The sequence below is a fragment of the Myotis daubentonii genome, chromosome 4 (assembly GCF_963259705.1).
Source record: "Myotis daubentonii chromosome 4, mMyoDau2.1, whole genome shotgun sequence".
Classification (NCBI taxonomy): domain Eukaryota; kingdom Metazoa; phylum Chordata; class Mammalia; order Chiroptera; family Vespertilionidae; genus Myotis; species Myotis daubentonii.
This window is the reverse complement of record NC_081843.1, coordinates 13914559-13941566: the sequence shown is the minus strand read 5'-3', so window position 1 is coordinate 13941566 and position 27008 is coordinate 13914559. Positions and strand designations below refer to the sequence as shown.

The 27008-nt window shown below is 44.5% G+C and overlaps 1 protein-coding gene across 2 annotated transcripts; it reads right to left on the bottom strand.

Moving 5' to 3' along the window:
* Positions 1-6585: 6585 nt before the first annotated feature.
* JPT2 (Jupiter microtubule associated homolog 2) lies at positions 6586-26660 on the bottom strand. Of its 2 annotated transcripts, none has more exons than XM_059692642.1 (5): positions 26504-26660; positions 20357-20505; positions 14378-14520; positions 9894-9942; positions 6586-8846 (listed from the first exon to the last, which is right to left on the bottom strand). In XM_059692642.1, the coding sequence occupies exons 1-5, from the start codon at positions 26545-26547 to the stop codon at positions 8659-8661; spliced, it is 573 nt and encodes a 190-aa protein (XP_059548625.1). In that variant the 5' UTR covers positions 26548-26660; the 3' UTR covers positions 6586-8658. The 2 variants fall into 2 exon arrangements, with proteins under 2 accessions (XP_059548625.1, XP_059548626.1); XM_059692643.1 differs by lacking the exon at positions 26504-26660 and adding an exon at positions 21063-21208.
* Between the last annotated feature and the right edge of the window lie 348 nt (positions 26661-27008).

Below are 27008 nucleotides of genomic sequence, written 5' to 3'. Positions count from 1 at the left end.
GTGAGAGAGACTTGTGGATTGGTTCCCTCCCACATGTACCTTAACTGCACCAGCCCTGACCAGACCAGAGCCTGCAACCGAGGTACCTGCCCTTGACCAGAATCAAACCCAGAACCCTCAGTCTGCGGGCCGACACTCTTTTTTTTTTTTTTAATCAAATCTTTATTATTCAGATTATTACATTTGTTCTTTTTTCCCCCCATAACTCCCCTCCTCCCAGTTCTCACCCCACCCTCCACCCTCACTCCCCACCCACTGTCCTCATCCATAGGTGCACGATTTTTGTCCAGTCTCTTCCCGCATCTCCCACACCCCTTTCCCCCCCAAGAATAGTCAGTCCATTCCCTTTCTATGTTCCTGATTCTATTATGATCACCAGATTATTTGTTCACTTGATTCTTAGATTCACTTGTTGATAGATGCATGTTTGTTGTTCATAATTTGTATCTTTACCTTTTTCTTCTTCTTCCTCTTCTTAAAGGATACCTTTCAGCATTTCATATAATACTGGTTTGGTGGTGATGAACTCCTTTAGCTTTTCCTTATCTGTGAAGCTCTTTATCTGACCTTCAGTTCTGAATGATAGCTTTGCTGGATAAAGTAATCTTGGTTGTACGTTCTTGGTATTCATCACTTTGAATATTTCTTGCCATTCCTTTCTGGCCTGCAAAGTTTCTGTTGAGAAATCAGCTGACAGTCGTATGGGTATTCCCTTGTAGGTAACTGAGTTTCTTTCTCTTGCTGCTTTTAGGATTTTCTCTTTGTCTTTTGCTCTTGGCATTTTAATTATGATGTGTCTTGGTGTGGTCCTCTTTGGATTCCTTTTGTTTGGGGTTCTCTGCGCTTCCTGGACCTGTAAGTCTATTTCTTTCACCAGGTGGGGGAAGTTTTCTGTCATTATTTCTTCAAATAGGTTTTCAATATCTTGCTCTCTCTCATCTTCTGGCACCCCTATAATTCTGATGTTGGTACGCTTGAAGCTGTCCCAGAGGCTCCTTACACTATCTTCGTATTTTCGGATTCTTTTTTCATTTTTCTTTTCCAGTTGAGTGTTTTTTGCTTCTTCGCATTTCAAATCTTTGACTTGATTCTTGCGCTCCTCTGGTCTACTGTTGGGTGTCTGTATAGTATTCTTTATTTCAGTCAGTGTATGCTTAATTTCTAGTTGGTTCTTTATCATAACATCGAGGGTCTCATTAGATTTCTTGTAGATCTCATTAAGTTTATCGGCAGCATCTAGACAGTTCTTGAGAGACCTTAAAAGTGTGGTTCTGAACTCTATATCTTCCATTGACAATTTTGTCCTGTTTCTTTGTCTCCGCATTTTTTTTATGCTTTCTTGGTGCACCCCCTAGTGATCTTTGTGCGCAGTCTTGTTGTAGTTAAGCCTTGATTGTTGTAGTTAATACTGGGGGGATTTGACCTCCAGGCCAACTGGCTATGAGAGTCAGCTGTGTCTGCAGTGGGAAAAGTTCTGTCCTCTGGGGAGGTGCTAATCTAGCCTTTTCCTGAGGCTATCTGGCAAATGGCTCTGTGCAGGGCTTGGGTGGGTCGAACGGGATCAAACAGGGTGGGCGGAGCGAGCAGTTATGGCTGCTCTCAGTTCTGTCCCTAGGTGCTCTGCCTCACAGAGTCCCAGCAACCAGTGCAAACCTCGGAGAGAAAGCTGCCTTCAAGTTCCAACCGAAGCCAGACAGTCCCGCTTCTCCCATTTGAGTCTGGGTCCCCAGAGACTCACCCGGATCTAGAGGTCAGAGTCTGAAACTCCCTCCCGATTGAAAACAACAACCGCGCCCTCCGCCATCAGCCCGCTCCTCACGCGCACTCTGCACCTGAGTATTTCACTTCAGCACTGCGCCTCCTCTGAGTCTGGGTATGATATTCTCTTTCCTCCTAGTTGTAGAATTTCCACTCAGCCAGCCTTCCTGTGGTTCTGGATGATGTTCGTTCCATCTTTTAGGTGTACCCTTGAATTGGTTGTTCGAGGCAGCAATCTCCGGCGTTAACCTATGCCGCCATCTTGGTCAAAAGATCGGGCCGACACTCTTAACTACTGAGCCAAACCGACTATGGCTAGTTTTTTTTTTTTTTAAATATGTTTTATTGATTTTTTACAGAGAGGAAGGGAGAGAGAGAGAGAGCCAGAAACATCGATGAGAGAGAAACATTGATCAGCTGCCTCCTGCACATCTCCCACTAGGGATATGCCCGCAACCAAGGTATATGCCCTTGACCGGAATTGAACCCGGGACCCTTCAGTCCACAGGCGGACGCTCTATCCGCTGAGCCAAACAGGCTTTGGCTATGGCTAGTTTTATATTGTCAAAATAAGTCAGGACAAAGAGATGAAATGTGTTTTTTTTTCCCCTTGATGAGCAAGTTACAGAGAAAGCTTGTGAGTGATTTGGGGAATGTTTAGGACTTCTGCCTTAGGCCTTTACCAGAAATTTGACCCTTTTGACTTCCTGAAGTAGTAAATACAGGACAGCCCTACTATCAAGAGAGGTGAATTGACTTGGCCATCAACTTTGTTTTTATTACTAATACTAGAGGCCCGGTGCATCGCAGGGTCCCTTGGCCTGGCCTGCAGGGATCAGGCTGAAACCGGCTCTCTGACATCCCCGAAGGGGTCCCGGATTGCGAGAGGGTGGTTCTCAGGTGATGCACCCTGGAATCCGGCTCCCTCCTCTCTGGTTCCAGGTGCGTTGCCCGAGAACCACAGCTGCCAAGTCACCACAGCTCAGCAGCTCCTGCGTTGAGCGTCTGCCCCAATGGTCGGTGCACATCATAGCTACCGATTGGACAGTCGAAGGGTCGCTTAGGCTTTTATATGCACTGAGTGGCCAGATTATTATGAGCACCCCATCAGTACTTCGTTGGGCCACCTTTTGCCTTCAATACTGTGGCGATTCTTCTTGGCATTGACTCCACGAGATGTTGAAAGGTGATGCGAGGAATCTGACACCATGTCTGGTGAATAGCACTGTCCAGTTCTGTGAGATTTGATGGTTGTGGAACCAGCTGCCTCATGGCTCTTTTAACTTCGTCCCACAAATGCTCAATTGGATTGAGATCTGGTGATTGTGGGGGCCACCTAAGCAAGGTAAAGTCTCCCTCATGTTCTTGAAACCACTCCTGCACAATACAAGCACCATGGCATGGCACATTGTCTTGTTGGAAGAAGCCATCTCCATTGGAATACGCCATCAACATGATAGGATGAACTTGATCAGCAACGATACTTAGGTATGTTGTGCTATTCAGACGTTGTTCCACACGAATTAAAAGGCCCAAATCATGGCCCAAACCATAACACTGCCCCCACCAGCTTGAAGGGTTGTACTCATGCATGTGGGGTGCATGCTTTCATGTTGTTTCCGCCAAATTCTCACTCTGCCATCTGCATGATGCAACTGGAAACGTGATTCATCGGACCACATGACTTTTTCAATGCTCGACTGTCCAATCCTTGTGTTCCTGTGTGAATTGGAGACATTTTATCTTGGTAACTGCAGACAGCAAAGGTGTTCAAACAGGCCTTCGGCTTCCATATCCCATACGATGCAGTGTATGTCTAATTTGCCTACAAACGTCAGGTGGTCATAATAATCTGGCCACTCAGTGTATATAGATAATTAGATTTGTTACTTGAAATTGGTTAAAACAAAATCAAGTTTTAACATGATGATATAACTTTTTTTTAAAATATATTTTATTGATTTTTTACAGAGAGGAAGGGAGAGAGATAGTTAGAAACATCGATGAGAGAGAAACATCGATCAGCCGCCTCCTGCACATCTCCTATTGGGGATGTGCCCGCAACCCAGGTACATGCCCTTGACCGGAATTGAACCTGGGACCTTTCAGTCCACAGGCCGACGCTCTATCCACTGAGCCAAACCGGTTTCGGCATGATGATATAACTTTTTTAAAAATATATATTTTTTTGATTTGGGAGAGGGAGAGAGAGAGAGAGAGAAACATCAATGATGAGAGAGAACCATAGATTGGCTGCCTCTTGCATGCCCCCCAATGGGGATCAAGCCCACAACCCAGGCATGTGTCCTGACCAGGAATCGGAACTCTGACCTCCTGGTTCATAGGTCGATGCTCAATACGCTGGCCGGGCTGATAGAATCTTGACGCTTACTGAAGAATGCAGCTGGAGCCCAGCCTGTGTGGCTCAGTCTGCAGGCTGATGCTTTATCCACTGAGCCAAACAAGACAGGGCAAGTTCTACTTTAATTTCTAAATATCCCAAATGCCTGCTGAAAATCAGTCAACCAAGCCCCTGTAATGTGCCTCTCATTTCTTCCCAAGTTGAATTTTAGATAGCTTTTTAGTCAAACATAAAACAGGAATACTAGTACTTCATTCATGATCTCTAAGAATTCTAAGGATTAAGAACATGAGTTGAGCCCTGGCCACCGTGGCTCAATTGGTTTAGCATTGTCCCATGCACCAAAAGGTGGCCAGCTCGATTCCCGGTCAGGGCACATACCCAGGTTGCGAGTTTGATCCCTGGTCAGGGTGCATATGGGAGGCAACCAATTGATGTTTCTCTTTTCCTCTCCCTTCCTCTCTTCCTCAAATCAATAAAAACATTTTAAAAACCACCAAAACACATACACACATAATGAGTTCCGAAGAAATGAACTAGATAACAAAGGAGGTACATGTATTCTTGTAAGGTTTGAGTCACAAAGATCAAAGTGTATTTCTGGACAAGGCACAGGACTTGGAAGTGGCCACCCTTTGATTTTATCCCCCCCCCCCCCCAACCATAACAGATGGAGCTACCTTGGGCATTTCAGACTTAGCCATTGTGTTGTGACACTCCAAGACCTCAGTGCTCACCTGTGGCTGGAGTGCCTGCTACAAAGATAATGTATCGATTTTTTTTTAAACACATTTCGTACCGCTCAGTTTTCTCGTGTTTCGCGCGCCATCTGTTAAGGACCGCTCATGAGTGTTCTCGTTTTTTCACGCCCATGGAAAAAGGAGCGAATCTAGATGCTTATGTAAATTTTGTTTGGTCCCTCTTCATAGAGGAAAATTTTACACAGTACCATACATTTAAAAAGTACTAGGAACTTTAATTGTTTGTTTTTGTAAATAAAAATGTTATAATTATTGAAAAACAACACCTAAAGTGCATTATGATGATTTAAATAACGTGCAGTTTGCCCAAAAACGTGTGGTCCCTGGCATATGTCTTAGAGATTTCTATGCGGTACACAATGTGTTGAAGTGCCTTGACTGGATTGAACCACAACCTTGGCATATCAGGACGATGCTACCACGAACTGGGCTACCCAAACAGGTAATGTGATGTTGCCAGAGCCTCGCCCAGTTTTTGGAATAGTCTTTGAACTCCCAAACACATGTTCAGATGAACAAATGAAGATCATGTTAGGTAACCCGTGTCAGGTTGCTTTAGATGATTGTGCTGTTCTGGTAGTTGGCCTCGATCTAGTAGGCATAAGTGTGGAGCCTCCTGTAGGGGAACTCCGCAAGCAGGCAGTCTGAGAAGTTTCATTATCCTGAACCCATGTCATACATACAAGGGTATTAAATTCGCTTGTAGGACATTTGATAATAGGTAATATGTAAGAAGGAAAGACGTTCAATCTGTGCCTTCTCTGCAGGGCTTGAATCTACAGGCAAACTCTACAGCTCAGCACCTCATCTACTCATGAGAAGGCTTGTACTGGACAGTTTTAAAGCCAATTCAGAGGCAAGTTCAAATACCTTCAATTTGTTAGGAAAACAAGTGGCAGAAAAAATGAATCTTTATAGAAACTGGGACTCCAGAACGTTCCCGCTCATTCTACTCAAAGCTGAATCTTTGGCCCTAAGCCAGTTTGGCTCAGTGAATAGAGGGTCAGCCTGGGGACTGAAGGGACCTGGGTTCGATTCCAGTCAAGGGCTCATGCCTGAGCTGTGGGCTCGATCCCCAGTGTGGGGTGTGTAGGAGGCAGCCAATCAAATGATTCTCTCTCATCATTGATGTTTCTATATCTCTCTCCCTTCCTCTTTGAAATCAATAATAATAATAATGATAATAATAATAAAATATATATGTAAAACAAGAATTGGATACATAACAAAATAAGATTTAAAAAAAGGACAGCTGAATCTGGTTTTCAAATGAAAAAAATCTAAATCTGCCCTAGCCGGTTTGTCTCACTGGATAGAGCATCCGGCTGGGGGCTGAAGGGTCCCAGGTTCGATTCCGGTCAAGGGCATGTACCTTGGTTGGAGGCACATCCCCAGTAGGGGGTGTGCAGGAGGCAGCTGATCGATGTTTCTCTCTCATTGATGTTTCTAACTCTCTATCCCTCTCCCTTCCTCTCTGTAAAAAATCAATTAAAATATATTAAAAAAAAAGAAAAAAAAATCTAAATCTAAACCTTAGAGATTAATTTGGGCATCCCCTGGCTAAATGGAAAAAAAAGGCAACCCATTCACTGATAAAACACTATAAGGGAAGGAGCAGTGGTCAGGCATGTTGGAGAATGGATGTTAAGGAAAGTATGTGCACCCCCCCACCCCCAGACACCAAACAGGCAAAGACCCTGCATACATGATTACGAAGTTTATTTCAACTGTTACACCCAATTCTGCCTTGTAAAAATAACAAAATGTTCCTATCAAAATTACATTGTGATGTGAGTACAGGTTTGTTGTTTTTGATACAGCTCTAGAAAAAAGTTGGCACCAAATGCACATAAAAAGTTTTAAGGCTTAATAAAAATAGACTGGTAATTTTTCAATGCAGCTTAAGAGGTTGATAACAGGATGCTAAGAGTTCATGGATCTCTGCCAGTGGATAGAACTAGAGTCCTTCCTCATTTGGCTGACAGTGAGGGTGGGAGTGACGCCGCAAGGGCCAGCAGCACAATGCCAGCAACCCAATTTGGAATTCACTAATTATTTTCTTGTGTATTAAAAGCAAAATGTAGTTACAAATGGCAGTTCATTTCTACCATTAGTACATTTCATTATGTTAAATTAGTGTGTTTGGGCTTAAAAGTTAACCACCATTTATGACATTTCTTAATGGGGGAAAATACTCTGAATTCCAAACAATTTCTTAAAAATGACCATTTTAAACATGGAGACAGGAAGTACTTGATAAAGTCACATGAAATACCTATTTCTTGGCTCCAGAGTCAGCAGGATAATTGAAAGGAGGGAAACTCTTTGGTTGACAAAGCCACTTGCAGATCCCCTCAATGTGCTGGGTGTAAGTGGGGTTTGGGAGGCAGCTCCTGCAGGCACTTAGTGTCTCAGCCACTGTGGCCATCACTGAACACACGAAGACATTTCCAGCACCTGGCATTAGCTCTGCAGGCACCCATACCAACAGCAACCACCACACAAACCCTCTCTCTCCTCTATTAACTCCTGGTCCAGCATGAGTGATGTAGACTGTAACTCTTAGGAGGCTCAATGGGATAAACTTCTGCCTGACAGATTAAAGCAACACAACTTGCCAGGTAGTTACCTTTGCTGGTAAATATCACAGAATTGGCCAGTTAAGGCTTTTTTGCCAAACTAATCACCTAGCCTAAGGTCTCCAAGTCTCTTCTGAAAACTGAATTATGGTCCAAAGGTTCTGCAAAGCTTTATAAAGGGTGGCCTAAGCAAACTTTTCTTCCTCTTTGGCGTACCTGAGCAATTGACTTTTTTCTAGAGAGGTGTCAGAAACAGACCAGAGTCAATGGTCACTTATGTAAAGCTGGTATTTAAGAATAGCTCTTTAGATATTAAACATCTCTTCTTCCCAATGTCAACAGGAATTAAAGACACATGAAAGATTTAAATAACCCAATTATGTATCTGGATAGAGTTTTAGTCTTACAGAAGTTAGTGGGCCTTGCAGATAAATTAACTGTCCACATTAGTGTTGAGGAGCTAAGGCTGAAATTTAAGGATGAGAGGGAAAAAAAACCCCCAAAACAATTCATAAGCAAAACCAGTCTGTGAAGAGACTGAGTCCAGTCCATTGTGAGTGAAAGGCAGATAGATCACCCCAGAGGATCAAGGTACAAAATCTCTCCATAAAGCCTAAGACTGAGAAAACTTTTTGGTTTTTGTTGACAGCTGCCGAGGGAAAGCACTCAAAATGTTTCAAGAAAAGACTGCAGAATACTCTGTGCCTGGGTGCAAAGGAGGTCTTGGGTTAGCAGCAATAGTCCCAAGAATGGAGACTAGTGTTTCGGCTTACGCCCAATGCACAGGTGGTTTTTGGCTTTCTTTCTGAGTCTTTAAACTCTGCTACTGTGTGGAGTGATTCCTAGATACCCAATTGGCTGGCAGGTCACCGATGCAACCAGGACTAGGAAGATCTCACTTCATCAGGGCCCCTGTAGCCTTGCACCAGCTCCCCACCCAGCCCATCTGGAAGTTCCTCCAAAATTACGTAGGACTGTTCACCACAGCGTCACAGCCCCCCACAAAGATAGGTCTCTCGGCAGTCTGGAAGGTGAGGTCCTCTGTGGCTCTTGTGGTGGCAGGGGAGCCTGAGCAGTGGCTTCAGATACACGACAGACCCTCTCCCCACCCCCGTTCCTTTGGGCTAAAGGAAACTATAATATTTGAAATCCTATCTCTCGAGTTTCTTATCTGGCTACAGGGGAAGCAATAGCTTCTCTAGTAGAAGGAGATGCTGGATTTGCCTCCAGGTGGATTCAGGACTTTGTTGTGAGATCGAGGACGTGGGCCCAGCCTGGGCTCATGGTTGTCAGCCGTGGGTGTGGGCTGGGGCTCCTGGGCAGAGTCTGCTTCTCTTGGGCCACCTTTCTCACCTGGCTCTTCTCTGGGCAAGGTGCTCATGGCAGCTGTGGGACAAAGCAACAAACCATCCATTAGAGGCTCCCCAACACCTGGATGGCAGTAAATAGTGGGATAATATCTGGATGGGCGAGCTGTGCACATGGACAGTCTGTGACATAGACCAGCTGGCAAGAAATGCATACTGTAATGGGAAAAGAGAAAAAAAGAGCAAGGCTTCCGTCTGTGCCAAGAAGACTCACTGATTATTAGCAGAGGCCATTCTTGAACTGGGCATAAAGTGGGGCTCAGTACTATAAATAATCCTTGATACATTCCTAAATAATCTGAATACTTCTTTATATTGCTTGTTGGACTCCATTTCCCTTTTTCTCCACCACAAATATAAAAAGCACACTATCTCAAAGCAAGCATGAACAGAGAGGAAGCCAGTCTTAACTGGAGGGTCTAGCAAGATGAGGCAAGGTTTTCTGACACTATTACTCTGGATGTTTTGAGTGAATGAATGAATTCCCACATATCTTGGTCGTCAACTGAGGGAAATGGTGACCCAAAGGCAGCAATCAGTGCTGTCAGCTTTGAGAACAATAGTGGGACTCCAAGTCTGACATCTAGCCTCACCATGGGGGCAGCTCACTCCCTGGGTGATGCATTGTGGAACCACCAGCTCTCCCCACCACATGCAAGCCTCACATTCTTCCTGCTCATCATTCCTGCCCCTGCTCTTCTTATGCCCTTCTTTTCTGCATTAGCTCTGCTGGTGCTACCCGCAGTCACGAGGCTTTGGATCCCTGCCCTTCCCTACAAAAGACCAGCTTCTAGAATAGAACACCTCGGGTCTCAGGCCTCGGCTGATGAGTAATGACAAGTTGTGAAGAAAAATCAGTGATGAGCAGTTGAAAAGCTATCACCAGAAATAGCTGAGCCCATTTCCCTGGCCTTCTTTAAATCTTAAATCCTCAGCAATAAACACAACCTTGTTTTTCTCAGCTGGCTTGCAAGGGACACAGGAATATTACCTCTCATTCTCTGGGTGCACCAGCAACTCTTTCAGAGTGAGAGCACTCAGGGGAAGGGACAGGACACAAACTCACCTTTAAGGTCCAATTTTTGGTCTTCTCCTTCACACAAGAGCACATGGTCCTGCAACAAGGCAAACCCCAGGTCAATATGTGATTCAGAAACTTTTTACGATCATTCAGATGGACGATGAAAATCAAGACATAGATGGATGATTTGGGTTCATTTTCAACTTCTAAAAATGTTTTTATTATGGATAATTTAAAGCATAAACAAGTAGCACTGTGAATCCCCTCATAACCCGCCGTAGAGCTGTAATGACATCAACTCATTGCCATCCTGGTCTCAGCCAGTCTCCCAATTACAATCTCTCCACCCCCTTGTGGAATTATTTTAAAGCAAATTCTAGAAATTTCATTTACCCATAAATAATTCAAGATGTGGCTCTTAAAAATGTCCTAAAAACCAACCAAACACCCATAACACTCACACAACTGCAAAAATAACTGATTCCTTAAATATCTAATACCCAAATTTTAGAAGATTAGGATGTTTTCAAGGCTCATCCATATTGTAGCATGTATCAGAAATGTCATTCCTTTTTATGGCTGAATATCCCATTATGTATGTATAACACATTCTATTTATCCATTCACCTGTTGGTTGACACTTGGATTGTTTAATAGCATCACTATAAGTACTGCTATTAAAATAGGTGTACAAATATTTGAATGCCTGTTTTCAAATTCTGGGAATATATACCTAAAGTGGAATAGCTGGATCACATGGTAAATTCTATGTTTAACTTTTTCAGAAACTCCAACTGTTTTCCACATTGGCTGAACCATTTTACATTCTCAATAGCATTGCTGGTTTCAATTTTTCCATATTCTTGCCAACAAACAACATTTGTTATTTTCTGTTTTCGTTTTGTTTTTATAATGGTCATCCTCGTGGGTGTGAAGTGCTACCTCCTTGTGATTTTCATGTGCGTTTCCCTAAGGACTAAGAATGCTGAACATCTTTTCATGTGCTGATTGAAGAAATGTCTATTCAATCCTTTGTCCATTTTGAATTGGGTTGTCTTTTGTTGTTTGGTTGTAGGAATCCTTTATATAATCTGGATAGCAAACCTTCATCAGATATGTGATTTCATATATTCTATCGGTTGTGTTTTCATTCTCATGATAGTGGTTTTGTTATTTTTAATATATTTTATTAATTTTTTTACAGAGAGGGAGAGAGATAGAGAGTTAGAAACATCGATTAGCTGCCTCCTGCACATCCCCCACTGGGGATGTGCCCGCAACCCAGGTACATGCCTTTGACCGGAATCGAACCTGGGACCCTTCAGTCTGCAGGCCGACGCTCTATCCACTGAGCCAAACCGGTTTTGGCGATAGTGGTTTTTTAAAAATTATTTTTTAATTACAGTTGACATACATCATATTAATTTCAGGTGTATGAAAAAGTGATTAGACATTTATATACCTTACAAAATAACCACCCCAATAAACCTATTACCCATCTGACACCATAGTTATTATAATATTGTTGACTCTTCACTATACTATACTTTATAGCCCGTGACTATTTTTTTAAAAATAGATTTTTATTGATTTCAGAGGGAGGGGGAGACAGAGACAGAGAGAGAAAGGAATGTCAATGATGAGAATCATTGATGGGATGCATCCTGCATGCCCCCCACTGGGAATTAAGCGGGCAATCTGGACATGTGCCCTGACCGGGAATCTAGCAGTGATCTCCTGGTTCACAGGTTGACACTCAACTACTGAACCACACCAGCCAGGCCTGTGACTATTTTTTTTTTTTAAATATATTTTATTGATTTTTTACAGAGAGGAAGGGAGAGAGAGATAGAGAGTTAGAAACATCGATGAGAGAGAAACATCGATCAGCTGCCTCCTGCACATCTCCCACTGGGGATATGCCCGCAACCCAGGTACATGCCCTTGACCGGAATCAAACCTGGGACCTTTCAGTCCGCAAGCCGACGCTCTATCCACTGAGCCAAACCGGTTTCGGCCTGTGACTATTTTTATAACTGGCAATTACCCTCTCATTTTTTTCACCCAGTACCCCAACCCCCCTACCATTTGGGGACCACTAATTCGTACTCTGCATCTGAGTTTGTTCATTTACTTTGTTTCTTGGATTTTACATATAAGTGAATCATATGGTATTTATCTTTCTGTTTGACTTATTTCACTAAGCATAATACCTTCTAGTTCTATCCAAACTACCGTAAATGGCAAGATTTCATTCTTTTTTTATGGCTGAATAATATTCCATTGTATATATGTACATCTTTATTCATTTATCTATCAACGGACACTTAGGTTGCTTCCATATCTTGGCTACTGTAATTAATGCTACTTTGATGGTATCTTTAAAATTTTTCTACTGATTTTGAGAGAGAGAAGGGGGAAGGAAAGAGAGGAAGGGAAAGGAGAGGAGAGGGAAATCGATTTGTCGTTCCATTTATTTATGCATTCATTGTTGATTCTTGTATGTGCCCTGACTGGGGATGGAACCACAACCTTGGCATAGCAGGACGACGTTCTAACCAACTGAGGTACCCGGCCAGGGCCGAAAGTTTTTAAATTTTAATGAAGTCCTATTTATTTATTTATTTGAAATTTTGTTGCCTTTTTTTTTGGTGTCATATTTAAGCCACTATCAAATCCAGTAAGATCAAAAAGATTTGTCCCTAAATTTTCTTCCCAGAATTCTGTAGTTTTAGCCCTTAAATGTAGTCTTTGATCCATTTTTAGTTAATGTTTGTATATGGTGTAAGGTAAGTGTATATGGTGTAAGGGTCCACCTTCATTTTTTGCATGTGCATATCCAATTTCCCCAGCAACATCTGTTGAAGTGACTGTTCTATTCCCCAATGAATGATCGTGGCACCCTGTGGACATTACCACTTAACCATAAATGTGAGAATTTATTTCTTAGTTCTCAATTTTATTCCACTGGTTTATTTGTCTATCTTTATGTCAGTGTCACACAATTTTGATTACTATAGTAAATTTGAAATTGCGAGGAGTAAACCCAACTTCGTTCTTCATTTTCGAGGTTGTTCGACTCTTCGGGTCCCTTGAAATTCCATATGAGTTTTAAAATGGGTCTATTTTTAAAAAAAAGCATTGTTGGGATTTTGATAGGGATTGTGTTCTTAAGTCTTTTTTTAAAAAATTAGAATATCCCTCCACTCTGCTATTAATTTCCCATATTTTCAGTAACTCTGAATCTCTGTGGTATCAACTAATATGAGGTTTGATCTCATTCGGTCCTGTTTTTTTTGATAATCAAAGGTGGTCCATTATGAGTCCTATAATTTTTGGTTTGTCTCTCATTTTGTGATGTTAAGAACCACTGATGATCACTGCCTAGATCCACAATTTCATTACAACTCTGCAGAATGGTGATATTTGAATTCCGATATTCCTTCTTCACTTACAGGCTAGAGTACTTTTATAAAAGGCAAATTTGCCTTAAAAACTGTTATCCTGAAGTACAATTCATGCAGAAAATGCTGTCTAAATGCTTGATTCTGTCTTGGTCGTTGTGGCTAGGTTGATTGAGCATATCCCGTGCTGAGAGGTTACTGGTTCAATTCCTGGTCAGAGCACATGCCGGGATTATGGGCTCAATCCCCAGTAGTGGGTATGCAGGAGGCAGCCGATTAAATGTTTTGTTTTTCTCTCTCTCCCTTCTCCTCTCTCTAAAGTCAGTAAAAACATATTTAAAACAAACAAACGTTTGACTCTTTTAGCAGTTTTCATGATATTGAGTTGATCCTCTGTCATTCTCCAAAGGTGATAAATAAGATTTTAAAAAGTAGCCCTATCCAGTTTGACTCAGTGGGTAGAGTGTTAGCCCTCAGACTGAAGGATCCTGGGTTTGAGTCTGGTCAAGGGCATGTACCTCGGTTGCAAGTTTGATCTCCACGTGCAGGAGGCAACCAACTGAGGTGTCTCTCTCCCACCAATGTTTCTCTCTTTCTCTCTCCCACTCTCTCTAAAAATCAATGGAGAAGTATCCTCGGGTAAGGGCTGACCAGAAAAAAAAAAAAGATTTAAAAAAGTGTAAGTAGGGAACCCATGAATTCTAAATACTTGGTGAATTTTAGTCCAATGCAGTTGTACTTATCAACAGCCATTAAAAATTATGAAATTTTTGTGAAACATAAGCTTCTCTTTTGTATGAACAATTCTGTGACTATTCTTGCCACCCCTCAGTGTTGTGCAGAGAAGAGCAGCCGCCTATCTGCAGTGGGCAGTTGCTGCTATCAACACACCAAGACCAGTTTCCCCCAGGGCTCCGTCATCACGAGGATGAAATCTATTTCTCCGATGACTCAGGGGAGTTTCAAAACTCAATGACTAATGACTGCACCCAGGAAAACCAACATCACCCTTCCTGTCTATTCCTAATAACATGTCCAAGCTGCCTCAGGGCCTTTGCGAAAAGGAGCCTGGCTCAGTGTTTGCTGTGCTTCCTTCTATGCCTGCTATCCGAATGGAGTCCATACCTTGGGTTTGTTGGGATGTGCCAAGGGTAACGTAGCCGTCACTGGGGACCCAAAAATGTCACTGGTCTTCCCACCAGGCGGGTTCAGACGCTGTCGAGTGTGCACAGGCATGGATTCTTCAAAGATACCACTTCCTTTTCCCCCTGCAGAGACAACAGAGCAGTGAGCAATCCAGAACCCCTCCCTGCTCCTGCCTTTCACATTCATCACTTCAGAGAGCTCCTCTCATAGTAACACCCTAGTCCCGTCCTGAGTTCAGGCCAACAAGGGGGGGGATAGTGAGTCCCTAAAGACCTAACCCCTTTCCCAGGTGCCTGCTGGGGCCTTCATTTTGGAACTGAGCTGAGCTGGGAGGCAAGATGGTGAGAGGGCATAAAGCAGCATCCCCTCCCGCCCCCAACTTCTTTACCCCTGAACTTTTCATGCTTTTTTGTTAAAGAATCTTCTTCATTAAACCCATGAAATGTTCTTTAGTAAGTTAAAAGCAAACAGTTTCTAAGTTTTTAGGTCAGACAGAAAGGAATGAATTTAATAACATGTCCTGTTACAGGCAAAGCTGTAATCTGGAAAATAACATTTAGTAGTAATTTTCTGACCTCATTCTGGCTAGAATTTCCAGTGACAAGTAGATATGTCAGCAAAACAGAGACATTTAACATCTTTGCTGCCAACTCTAAGTCATCTGATAAGACATAATGAAGACATGCATCTCGGATGTAACTTCGTATAAGCTGATGACTAAGGCCTGGCCGTGAAAAGTAAATGTTTAAATGCCCCACGTTAAGTAGAAAGATGGCTACTATACAATACCAATCTATCATTTATTCACTGGGCAAACACCACACATGCATTCCTTTCCAGAGTGCTCTGCTAAACGCTGGGACCATTGTCATCATGGCCCTGGTGCACCAACAATATTATAGGAGGAAAGAAGATGCACTCCATTAAATAGCTATACGACTGTACAGAGGTTACTTGGCCTTTTTGTGCCCCAAATTCCTCATCTGTAGACTGGGGGTAATAAAAGGAGCTTCTTCACAGCACTGAGAGGATTCAATGACTTACTGTAGCTCATGTCAGATGCTTTGAACAATGCCTGGGACATAAATGCTCAATAAATGTTGGCTGTATTTTCTCTGTATTGGACATACTGTTCAGTGAAAAATGGTGTAAAACAATCTACCTAGCACACAACGTCTTAATGTAAAAAAAAGGGGGGGAGTATTCTTTTTTGCTTATATCTGAATAAGGAAAAGTGATTACAGTCGTTTCTTGGCTATAACCCACACTGCTTCAATAGAAGGCCATGAATGCTAAAAACAGTATGAATGACGAGTCCCGTGTGAGCTCAGAGAGCAGGAGGCGCCTCTGGGGTTTGTTCTCTCCATAGCCTGCCGACCCCTGCTGTTGGAGTGGATTCTAGAGCAGAGTGGATGCCCAACTGGTGTGACTCAGAGGGTGAGCGTCAACCTATGAACCAGGAGGTCACCAGTTTGATTCCGGTCAGGGCACAGGCCCGTGTTGTGGGCTCAACCCCAGCAGGGGGAATGCAGAGGCAGCTGATCAGTGATTCTCTCTCATCATTGATGTTTCTATCTCTCTTCTTCCTCTCTGAAATAAAAAATAAATAAGTAAATAAAATAAATAAATAATAAATAAAGCAGAGTGGCCTTCAAGGATGCCAGTCCTCTAGGGCAGCCCAAAAGGTTGGTGACCGCTCTCTAGGGAACACGTAGAATCATAGTGCATAGAAAGGAGCGACTGGACTGCAGTTCCCTGCCTTTGCTGGTTGGGAGGACACAGAACATGCGGGACTGCTTTGCAGGAAAATGTGCAGACGTACATTCATATAACATCAGGGTGATTACAAACCTGAACCTTGGCTATGGACCTCCCAAGGAGCCACAGACACCAAGCTGGGAACTCTGGGGATGGGAAACCAGCCCTGCATGGTGTTAAGGACAGCTGAGCTATGGCCAGACTGCTGGATGGAGACCCTGTTCAATCACTTACTGGTGAGCCGGGACAAGTGACCTCAACTTTCTTTTGTCCCCATTTTCTCAACTCTAACAAGGTATAAATAATAATACCTTCCTGGGGCAGCCGGTGAAACACATGAGGTAACATACATGAAGTGGGTAAGCCCTCAGTAATGCTGCCAGGCTGTTATTAACAGTGTGTTGTTAGCAAAAACGTCTAGGCCACAAAGTGAAGAAAAAGTAAGCTTGAGGTCATCCCCTTATTGCGTTGTTTCTGGTTATGCTGAAGTAAATGATCCTATCCTATATAATAAAAGGCTAATATGCAAATTGTCCCCTTGACTGGGAGTTCGACCAGGGGGTGGGGCCAGCTGGCCAACTGCCCCAAGCCCCTTTCCCCGACTGGCCCCACCCATGCACAAATTCGTGCACCAGGCCTCTAGTTTTTAAAATGAATATTCAGCTTTTAAAAAAAGTTAGATAAAAGTAACTCAATATGAAGATTTTGGCTAGAGCCACGCTCATTTAAAAACATTTTCTAAATTGTTAAACATAACAGAAAAGTTCATAAGATACAACTATCACAAATAAAGACAAAGCAAACACCCACATACCCACCAACAGATTGTATTGATGCCACCAGCTCACAGAAACCTGAGTATTCCTTTCACATCACTCCATGCCTCAATTTTCTAGAAACTACAAACTTATTTATTTTAGGTTTTACTGTGTATATGTCCAACCCTATAGCTCTGTTTTTGAACTTCAATTAGTCATGTCTATTACTCAATATTTTACCTGAAAGATGAATTCAGCTTTCTAGATAGAAAAGGTGCTTAATCCATCCATAACTGAAGAAAAATAAATTCAAGATATATGATGGTAGAGTGTGAGGAGCAACATCACATGTGTCATGGTGAACACTGGGCCACCCATTAAAGACTAGTTGGAAGTATCTATCAGTATTTTAAATCACTCAACAATTCTATTTTGAGTAATTTATCCCAGTAGATATACTCAGGAGGTAAGGTTGGAGCTCTGGAGTCAGAAAAACCCATATGCAAAAGCTAGTTCTGCTACCAATGAGTTGTGGGGCTTAACACACCTGTGAACTGCCCTGAGCCTCAGTTTTCTCCATGTCAAGGGGGTAATACCACCTACCTCCTAGGTTTGTAGAGAGAATTAAATAAATACATGCAAAGCATTTAGCATACTCCCTGGCAGATATTAATCACTGTTAGACCACCAGGAAAAACAATTTGTAGAAGATCTAAACAAGGCCAGTAGCAAAGCACATGAATGAGGAGTAAATGAAACACTGGGTATGACAATCCTTGGTAAATTTTCAGTGACTCACGTACTAAGTCACACACTCTGCCCTTCACACTTTTCTCAATCAGGCCCTCTCATTGATGGGCTGTGCTGGCTAAGTCTGCAAGACTAAATAAGAAACAAAGGCAGGAGTTTAGGTCTGGGGTTGTGGATACAACTAGCAGTTTTCCACTTCCAGTTTCCCTTGAGAATTCATCACATTTAATTTTTTTAAAAAACTGATTTCAGTTCAGCCAGTCTGGCTCAATGGTTCAGTGTCGACCCATGAAATAGGAGGTCACGGTTCGATTTCCGGTCAGGGCACATGTCTGGGTTGCGGGCTTGATCCCCAGTGTGGGGTGTGTGCAGGAGGCAGCCAATCAATGATTCTCTCTCATCACTGATGTTTATCTCTCTCTCTCCCTCTCCCTTCCTCTCTGATATCAATAAAAAAAAAATTTAAAAAACCCAAAAACCCATTTCAGGGAGAGGGAGAGAAACATCGAGGAGAGAGATATATTGATCAGCTACCCCCTCCAAGCCCCCTACTGGGGATCAAGCCCCCCAACCTGGGCACGTGCCCTGACTGGGAATTGAACTGGTGACCTTTTGATGCATGGGAGGACGCTCAACCAACTGAGCCACACCGGCTGTGCTCATCACAGATGATTTTAAAGAGCACTTGGCAGGACAGAAAACAAACCTCAAATAACAGGACCATAAGAAGGAGGAACTCAGCAAAAGGAATCATGCTGGTTGTTAATACACCTTGTAATCATGAACGACAGAGGCTTTCTCACTCTCAAGTCAAGAGGGGCCCAGGATGGCCACTGGGCACGAGAGCTGGGGGATCATACCAGAAAAGTTTGTAAGACACAGCCATCACAAAGACAAAGCAAACACATAACCACCACTGGATCGTATAGATGCTACCAGCTCTCAGATTCCGAGTAGCACTGTCCCCAAGTTGCAACACTTTCCAGGGAACTTGACACCCCAGGGACAGCTCGATATGCACTCTGCTGAGTCAAAGCCAAGGGAGCTGGCTTGTCCACCTTCAGGTGCCTGAGATTTGATTCAATCGGCCACATGACCCATTGTTATGCTGTTACTGGTACAAAGGATGTGCAGGGCTGACTTCTCCTGGCCCTACACCCATAAACTGGATAGTGAGAACACTACTCAGTAAAACTCCCCGCTTCTCTACTATAACTATATCTACACTTCCCTGTCCCCCAACAAATCAAACAATACACTAGCTTTTGAATCTACTGCTTTTGTTTCTTTGGGTTTGGTCAAGAAGTATGTGCACCGGTCGAATATACACACAACTAGAACTGAGGTGGAGTGGCAAGCAGCTCTAGCTCTGGTTCTGCTTGATTTTATTATTTGTCTGAAATACTGATTCCTATGTCTAGCCTCAAAAATCTTTAAAGATGGAATGAACCTTCCTTTTCCTCATAGATAGAGACAGGGGAGAGCTCCTTAGGTAACTAGCACCGTATGATCAATCAACTGGACAATCTACTAGCCAAGGAAAACATTGTTCTAAGATGCTCTCCCACTATACCCACCAGAATGTGGCTAAGAACTAAGAGACGTGTGCTAGACCAAGTCATCCTTTTAGAGTTTTAATCCCACCAACAAGCTGACTAAAAAATACCCTTCCTTCCTGCCCTGGCCTGGTGGCTCACTTGGTTGTTCTGTGCACCAAAAGGTTGCAGGTTCGACCCCAGTCGGGGTGTGAAAGGGAGGCAATTGATCAATGTTTCTCTCTCATGTCAATACTTCTCTCTCCCAATCTAAAAATCAATAAAAACATATCTTTGGGTGAGGATTAAAAAACAAACAGCCCTAGCCAGTTTTGCTCAGTGGTTAGAGTGTCAGCCCACAGACCAGAGGGTCTCAGGTTCAATTCCCAGTCAAGGGCACGTACCTTGGTTGCAGGATTGATCCCCAGCCCCATTCAGGGCGCAAACAGGAGGCAACTAGTCAATGTGTCTCTCACATCAATGTTTCTTTTTCTCTCCCTCTCTCCTTCTCCCCTCCTTCTCCCTCCCTTCCACTCTCTCTCTAAAAAATCAATGGAAAAAAATACCCTCGGTTGAGGATTAAAGAGACAAACAAACAAACAAACAAACAAAAAAACACCTAAGAAAATTGTTTAAAAAGATTTTTTTATTGATTTTTTTAAAAAAGAGAGTGAGAGAAAAACATGGATCAGTTGCTTCCTACACACCCCCTACTGGGGACTGAGTCCGCAACCCAGGCATGTGCCCTGACAGGGAATCGAACTGGCGACCTCTAGGTGCATGGGACAACACTTAACCAACTGAGCCACACTGGCCAGGGCAAGAAAAATGTTTACATGTGTAACCTGTACACAATTTCAGGAATCTCAAGGAGTCCATGGTACAACTGGGAGAGTCTCTCTGGCCGGAGCCAGTATTCCACCATCAGCCTTTGCATTCTCAGTGCCTACACCCAGCCAATGTCTGTTGCTACAGAGGGAGAATTCAAGAATGACTGAGCAACCCTTTCTCACATTCTAGAACTCTGATGGCAATGGATAACCTATACCAGAAGATATGTGAAAGGATTAAAGAAAAAGAAAATTTTATCAAAAGAGCAGCTTCATAAGGAAGGACAAGTAGAGGCCAAAGGACCAATGAGTCACAAAAGCGTATACCTGGGGGGTTGGTCCTCTTGGGCATGTTCTGAGGTTCTTCAGTTGGTCCAAAAATATTCGATGCCATCCTGTTGGGTCGACTTGAAGGAACAACTTCGTCTGGACTTCCGAAAAGATCACTCGATGCGCCTCCGGGGGGATGCATGCCCCTGCAAGCACAGAGCAAGCATGAGAGGTGGAGGCTGACCTGGACTTCAATGTCCATAATTAACATCTATGAAAAAATTACACACCGCAACTACTCCAAACTGGCGTGACTAGTTTACAGATGGCCTTATGGCAAACTTCCTCTACTGCCCTTAAGGTTTCCTTAAAAGTTTTCTCTGTATGTCTTGGTTATGCCAAAAACCCACTTGAAACGTGTGTATTTTTAAAATTATTCCTGGGACCTCTTATAAGTTTCTCTAAAACAGGCAAAGTGAGCCACATTCAGAATTTAATACAAATTTTAATTAGCATACAGTAAATACATTCAGTGGTGTTTAAGACTGTAGCTTACTATATGCCAACTATTGTTCCAAAGACCTTACACACAGCCCTCTAAGGCAGGCATTGTTTCCACAGACCATGCATCTGAGATGTAGAGAAATCACAAGATAGGTCACACAAGGAGTGGCAGAGCCAGGACCCAAGCCCAGGCAGGCTGGATCTGGAGCTTGGACTATTGCCCTAAAGCCCTCCAAGAAAAAACGAGGGGGAAGCTCACCATTTAACCACAGATCAAGTCTGACCCACAGAGTTGGTCTTCAGAAGGGCAGCCACCGGCCACTGTGGCTAGTGAGCACTTGGATGTGGAAGTAAGGACTTAAGTGTACTGTAACTGTAGACTACACACTAGATTTTGAAGACAAAAAGGCCAAATATCTCTTTAATCTTGTCGTTTATATAGATCACAGGTTGAAACAGTGTTTTGTACATATTAGGTTGAATTATGTCTATTAAAATTAATTTTTTCTGATTCTTTTTACTTTTAAAAATGTGGCTACTAGAACATTTAAAATTCCTTATGTGCCTCATACTTTTACTGGGAAGTGTCACCTCAGACCATGGGGAGTGCCACCAACATTAATCCAGGTGAGTCCTGAGAATCTACACCACGCTAATCACCTCTGGTCCTCCAGTCCAGTAAAACCAGTGAAATGTTGAACACCTGCAAGCACCACTGTTCATTTCAGATCAACACATATGTACCATGTCATCTCTAAAACATCTACGGTTGCCCTAGTTGGTTTGGCTCAGTGGATAGAGCGATGGCCTGCGGATTGAAGGGTCCCAGGCCCAGGTTTGATTCCAGCCAAGGGCACATGCCTGGGTTGTGGGCTTGATCCCCAGTAGGAGGAGGGTCGGAGGTTGACAATCAATGATTCTCTCTCATCACTGATGTTTCTCTCTCTTTCTCCCTCTCCCTTTCTCTCTGAAATCAATAAAAATATATTAAAAAATAAAATAAAACACCTATGGTTGATTAGTTTTAATTACAGACATTTTAATTTATTTCAGAGAGGAGGGGAAAGGGAGAGAGAAATGTCAATGAGAGAATCATTGATAGGCTGCCTGCCGCATGCCCCACACTAGAATTGAGCCCACAACCTGGGCGTGTGCCCTCGACTGGGAATGGAACTGTGACCTCCTGGTTCTTAGGTTGACACTCAGCCACTGAGTCACGCCAGCGGGCTGGTTGATTTTTATTATTTTTTTTAGTCTATTTAATTAAAGCTGGGGACAGTCAAACAAGGAAGGGCTCAGGACAGAAGAAACAACAGAAGAGAGACTGGGCAGGCTGCTTTGGCTCATTGGAAACTCGGAGAAAAGGGGCCTTGGAGACAGGTCAGGGGGTGAGCCTGGGATGAGCTGCTGCTGCCCGTTGCTCTCCTGGGGTCCCTTAGAGTTTAGGAGATGCACACCTGAGGGAAAAGAAAGGTGCAGGCGTGCTTTCGAGAGGAATAGTGTACATGAGGGTTGATTTTAATTGAACATCTACAAAGAATAGTGGCATTCCCACTGTTCAGCCAACAATAGCAGTGTCTACCTGAAGTGTCCCCCTTGGGAGGATTTTGTTGTTGTTGTTGTTTAAAGTATTACAAATAGTAGTGCATATGTCTCCTTTCCTCCCCATTGACCTCCCCCACCCCCTAGCACACGCCCTCACCGCCCTAGTGTCTGTGTCCTTTGGTTATGCTTATATGCATGTATGCAAGTCCTTTGGTTGATCACTTACCCCATCTTGGGAGGTTTTAAAGTGAACATTTCAGAAGAGGAAGATTAGGACCTTGAGTCACTGTTGCAATAACTGAAGAATTAAATTTTCACAAAGCTCTACCCTGATACCCTGAGTTTGTCTATTTTCACAAAGCAGCAACACAGTGAATTCATAGCATCTTTTTAGAATACCTAGAAAGATTTTTTAAAATGCATCTTAAAGGAGAAAGGGGCCTACTGAAATTGAGTTTTAAACTGGTGCGTGGTCCAGGCTCTTTCGCAAGTCCTAAGCAACAACAACATTTAGAAATAGATGAAGTCACAGAGCTCAACACCACATGAATGCTCGGATTCGAGGTGAGTCCTCACTGGAAAGTTATAAAAACGCGGTCACAGATTTAGTTCACAAAAATAGGATATTTAAATGTTTCCTCAAAAGAGCTAGAATGGGAGCTAATAATTCACTGCAATTTAAAGTGAACAGCTCTGAGACGCCATGGCTGTAAAGCAGGACTGCAGAAAGCACTCGTCTGCTCTACAGGGCAGACATGCCAGCCCCGGCCCGGGGAGACCAGCAGGCCAGCTCTTCCCCACAGAAGCCAAGAGTGCAACTGGCAGGCCCTCCATGTGGTGCCCATAGTCCCTGTCTGCTTCAGAGGATGGCAAAGGTGGGTGCCTGGTCAGCAGTTAGCGTTTCCTTAAGGATTTAATGAAGGAAAAAAATTACTTCAGTTTGAGGGGAATTTTTTTTTTTAAACTAACCAATAACTAGACTTAAAAGACTTAATAGGCCTGGTGATGCACTTTATTGGTGGACACGGGGAGGCCATCTGACGCCTGTATGTATTTATAAGTCAGAGAGCCCAGATCACAATGATATTCTTCATATTTTTCTTGGCTAGCTACAGCAGGTACAACCTGCTTGGGTCTTCACAGCCATCTCTTTGAAAAAGGGAACGGAGATCTGTAATCTTCAGAACGGAATTGAATTTAACACCATCTCTTGCTGGCATCAGTTAAAATTCTCATTTTACTAACTTATTTGAAACATGGCTCTTCTTTCAAACCCTAAAGGTCCCAGAAAATTGTCAGACCAGATTCTGGGTAGACTCATCTTGATTCAAAGCTCTCAGGACGCTTTCTTGACTCTCACATTCTACATTCTTGGGTCTCCCAAGTCTCCACAGCCTCTCACCCTTGCTTCATTCAGTTCAACTCATGTCCCCTGAGCACCTATCGCTGGCAAGCCTGTGCCAGACACTGCGGATAGAAAGATGAATGAGAGCAAGTCCTTGGCCTAGAGAAACTTCAGGTGTGCTGGGAAAACAGAGCTGTGATGGGTGGTTTCAGCGTTCTGTGAGCGATGCCATAGAAGCGCTGAATGCTAGCGGAACTCCAAAGGCATCCGTGGAGAGGCCCAAACTGAGTTTGCGATCTGTGAGGAAAGAGCCTTTGGGGCACAGGAGATAAACCACAGCTCTATTTGAAATGTTAAATGGGGGTGGTGGAAATACAGTGTTTATTCTATTACTCTCTGTACCTTTGTGAATTTTATTTTACTTTGAAAACAAGTGAAGAAAAGGCTAGCGGTGCCAATAATACTACCGCAGAGATTCCTGTGCCTAACAGCCCTGAGAAGAGGCAGCTTTTTTTTTTTTTTTTTTATCTCCATCAAAAAGGCAGGGTTCACAGCCATACTGGGGCAGTCATACACACACAGTCCAGGCTGCCCCAACAGGGTCTCAAAGAAATGGGGCCAAGAGTTAGACAGACATTTCAGTAAGAACAGAACCCACAAGGGCTCAATCAGTTGCGCTGTTAACACTGTGACACTAGTTTTGGGGAGGGGGTGGGAATACTAGTGCGCAAAGACATTTTGGGGATGAAACCACATGGCGGGGCTTCCTTCCGGTTACTTCTTCATTTTGTAATATCCGTTCAATATATTTCAACAAAGATATTCAAAATACAAGAGGAACTAAGGGGCATGTGACAAGAAGAGCAAACACGCAGCTCAGGGACTATGTACAGCATGAGCAGAGACCTTCCGAGATCTTGTCCCCGTGCCAGGAAAGCTTTAGGGGATTGGTCAGGGTTGGATTAAAGCAGTGAAACAGACTTGGATTAAATTCCTTACAAATACACACCTTATAGCTTAAAGGAAAGACCCTAGATGAATGATGGCGGAACTAAAATGCTTTCATAGTTCAAAATCCCTTTAACACAAAATCATCCCTCATCAAGAATACAGAGATACAGGTCTGAGAGAAGAAAACCTGGCTGGGTGCTCGATCCCACACCACCACTGGGTTCCCTCCCCGCAGAGCCAATGACAGTGTGAGTCCCACAACGCCCCAGGTAATCAACTCTTCTAAGAAGGGGGTCAAAAGCTCAGCTTCCAAGGGATCCCAAGCAGAGCATCCAATTACGACTCCTTTTCCTTCTTCCATGTCCTGAAAGGAAGACTTTTCTCTTTTTTTCACAACGTCCTCTCCAAAAATGAGTCTCCCAGAGAAGGGTGGAGCACTACCTTAGAGCACCAGCTCTGCAGTGAACGAAGTCAGCCTTCTATCCGTGACTCATGGCGTTTTCTCCTTAACCAACATTTCCTGGGCATCCAGTGCCAGGCAGTGTAAACAAGAGGGAATGTGCTTCATGAACACAACTGGAAAAGTGCTGGGAAGAAGCTGGTGTGGGTGGGGCAGAACAGCGGTTACGAGGCAGCAGAAACCTGATTCATCCATCCTGCTGCCCCCTATCCGTACAGAATTAGGTGCAAGTGACTAGTAGTCATTGTGCCATAGGTTAATGACTACTTATTTCGTTAGGTGTACTGAATACTGACCTAACTCCCCCGAGTTTACAGTCTTTTATTTAGTATCTAGTATCTAGTCTACTCGGTATTTATCTTAACGGTGCTCACACACACATTCTCTTCTACTCTGGTGGGAAGGCTGGGCCACTGAAGAGCTCTCACAATAAAGAAAACTCTTGGGCACCTGAAGACCCAAAACTCCCCAGTGCAAGCTGGCTCCCCGGTGGCATGACAGACCTCGCCAGCTCTGACAACTCTAACTTATCTGACGCACAATACACAGAGCACTTTAAACTTGAGAAGAAAGCAGGCTGCCCTGGCCACTGCGGTTCGGTTGGGCGAGGTCCAATGCAAAGGTCAGGTCCAGGCCCGGTTCCTGGCTTGATCCCGGGTAGGGGGGAGTACTCCGCTCTCACATGGATGTTCCTCTCTCTCTCTCTCTCTCTCTCTCTCTCTCTCTCTCTCCCTAATTCTCTCTCTAAAAATCAATTAAAAAAAAACAAAAACAAAAAAGAAAGAACGCGTGCTGCGGTGTATTCCTGAACGTGGCCGCCCAGCTGAGACCTGCAATGGGAATCTCCGTTTCTATTACGTGTAGTCCTGCCTGGTTCGCCAACAAAGCAGGGGGGGCAGTACCGGGCCTACCTCCCGGAGCTGCGGGATTAGGGGAGGGCTCCACCTGGCTCCCCGGCTGCGGGATTAAGGAAGGGAACGCCCGGCTACCGGGCTGCGGGGTTAGGGGTGGGCTCCAGCTGGTCCCACAGGTCTGCGCTATTTGGGGAGGATTTCAGGATGGTGACCTTCCCGAGGCCCGCCCACCAGCCACCAGGCACCGGCAGGGTGCCCCGCAGCCCGGCACACACCCGCCTGGTCCGGGCGCACGGAACTGCCCACCCGAAGCAGCAGACCATCTGCCGGTATCTTTTCGGTGCGCTATAGACGAAAAATGTGCAAAGGCGCACCTCAGGCCCTCAGCCCGGACGCTGGCGGACCCCGGAGCACATCCGCGTGCGCGCCCATCTCTCCGACGCGGAAGCGGAGGCCGTGCGTGGTTTTGTGAGATCACCCGCAGGCCTTCCCCCGCCGGCCGCACCGCTCCCGCGCCCACACCCGTGCCCGCGCCCGCGCCGCACCTGGAGCTGGCTCGGCCGCCCTCGCTCTCCGGAATATGGAACATGTCGCCCGCTGCTCCGTGCCTGGTCGTCTGCCGCGCCGCGGTTCCCGCCCGGCAACGCGCAGCTAGAGGATCACCCGCCCGCGCTTAAAGGACGACGCCGGTGCCAGTCATGCCGCCACACCCTATCGCGGCGCGTGGCCCCGCCCCCGCTCCAAGACGCGAGGGCGTGTGGAGGGCCGTGCTCGCAGCCGATTGGTGAGAGCAGGTGCCGCTGACGGCGTCGGGTGTCGGCATTGGGCAGCAGGCCGGCAGAAGGCAGGCTGCCTCTGAGGTGGGCGGGGTCAGGACGTAGGTCCGTGCCCCTAGCGGTCAGGCCAGATGCCCCTCCCCGTCCCCACGGGAACCTCTCCCTGGGCGGGAGCCGGAGCGACCCGACCGACAGTGGAGGGCTGGACAAGCCAGGGTGGGAGGAACAGGGTAAAGTCTACTTTCCTTAGGCGGCAACCTCTGCCCCAAGGCCT

What these genes read in the sequence shown, in the direction of transcription:
- JPT2 (XM_059692642.1), bottom strand. Translation starts at nt 26,547, where the DNA reads ATGTTCCATATTCCGGAGAGCGAGGGCGGCCGAGCCAGCTCCAG. An exon ending in GGCGGCCGAGCCAGCTCCAG is followed by an intron (nt 20,506 to 26,503) that starts GTGCGGCGCGGG and finishes CTGTGCTTGCAG; the next exon opens with GGGCATGCATCCCCCCGGAG. An exon ending in CACATCCCAACAAACCCAAG is followed by an intron (nt 9,943 to 14,377) that starts GTATGGACTCCA and finishes GCCTTGTTGCAG; the next exon opens with GACCATGTGCTCTTGTGTGA.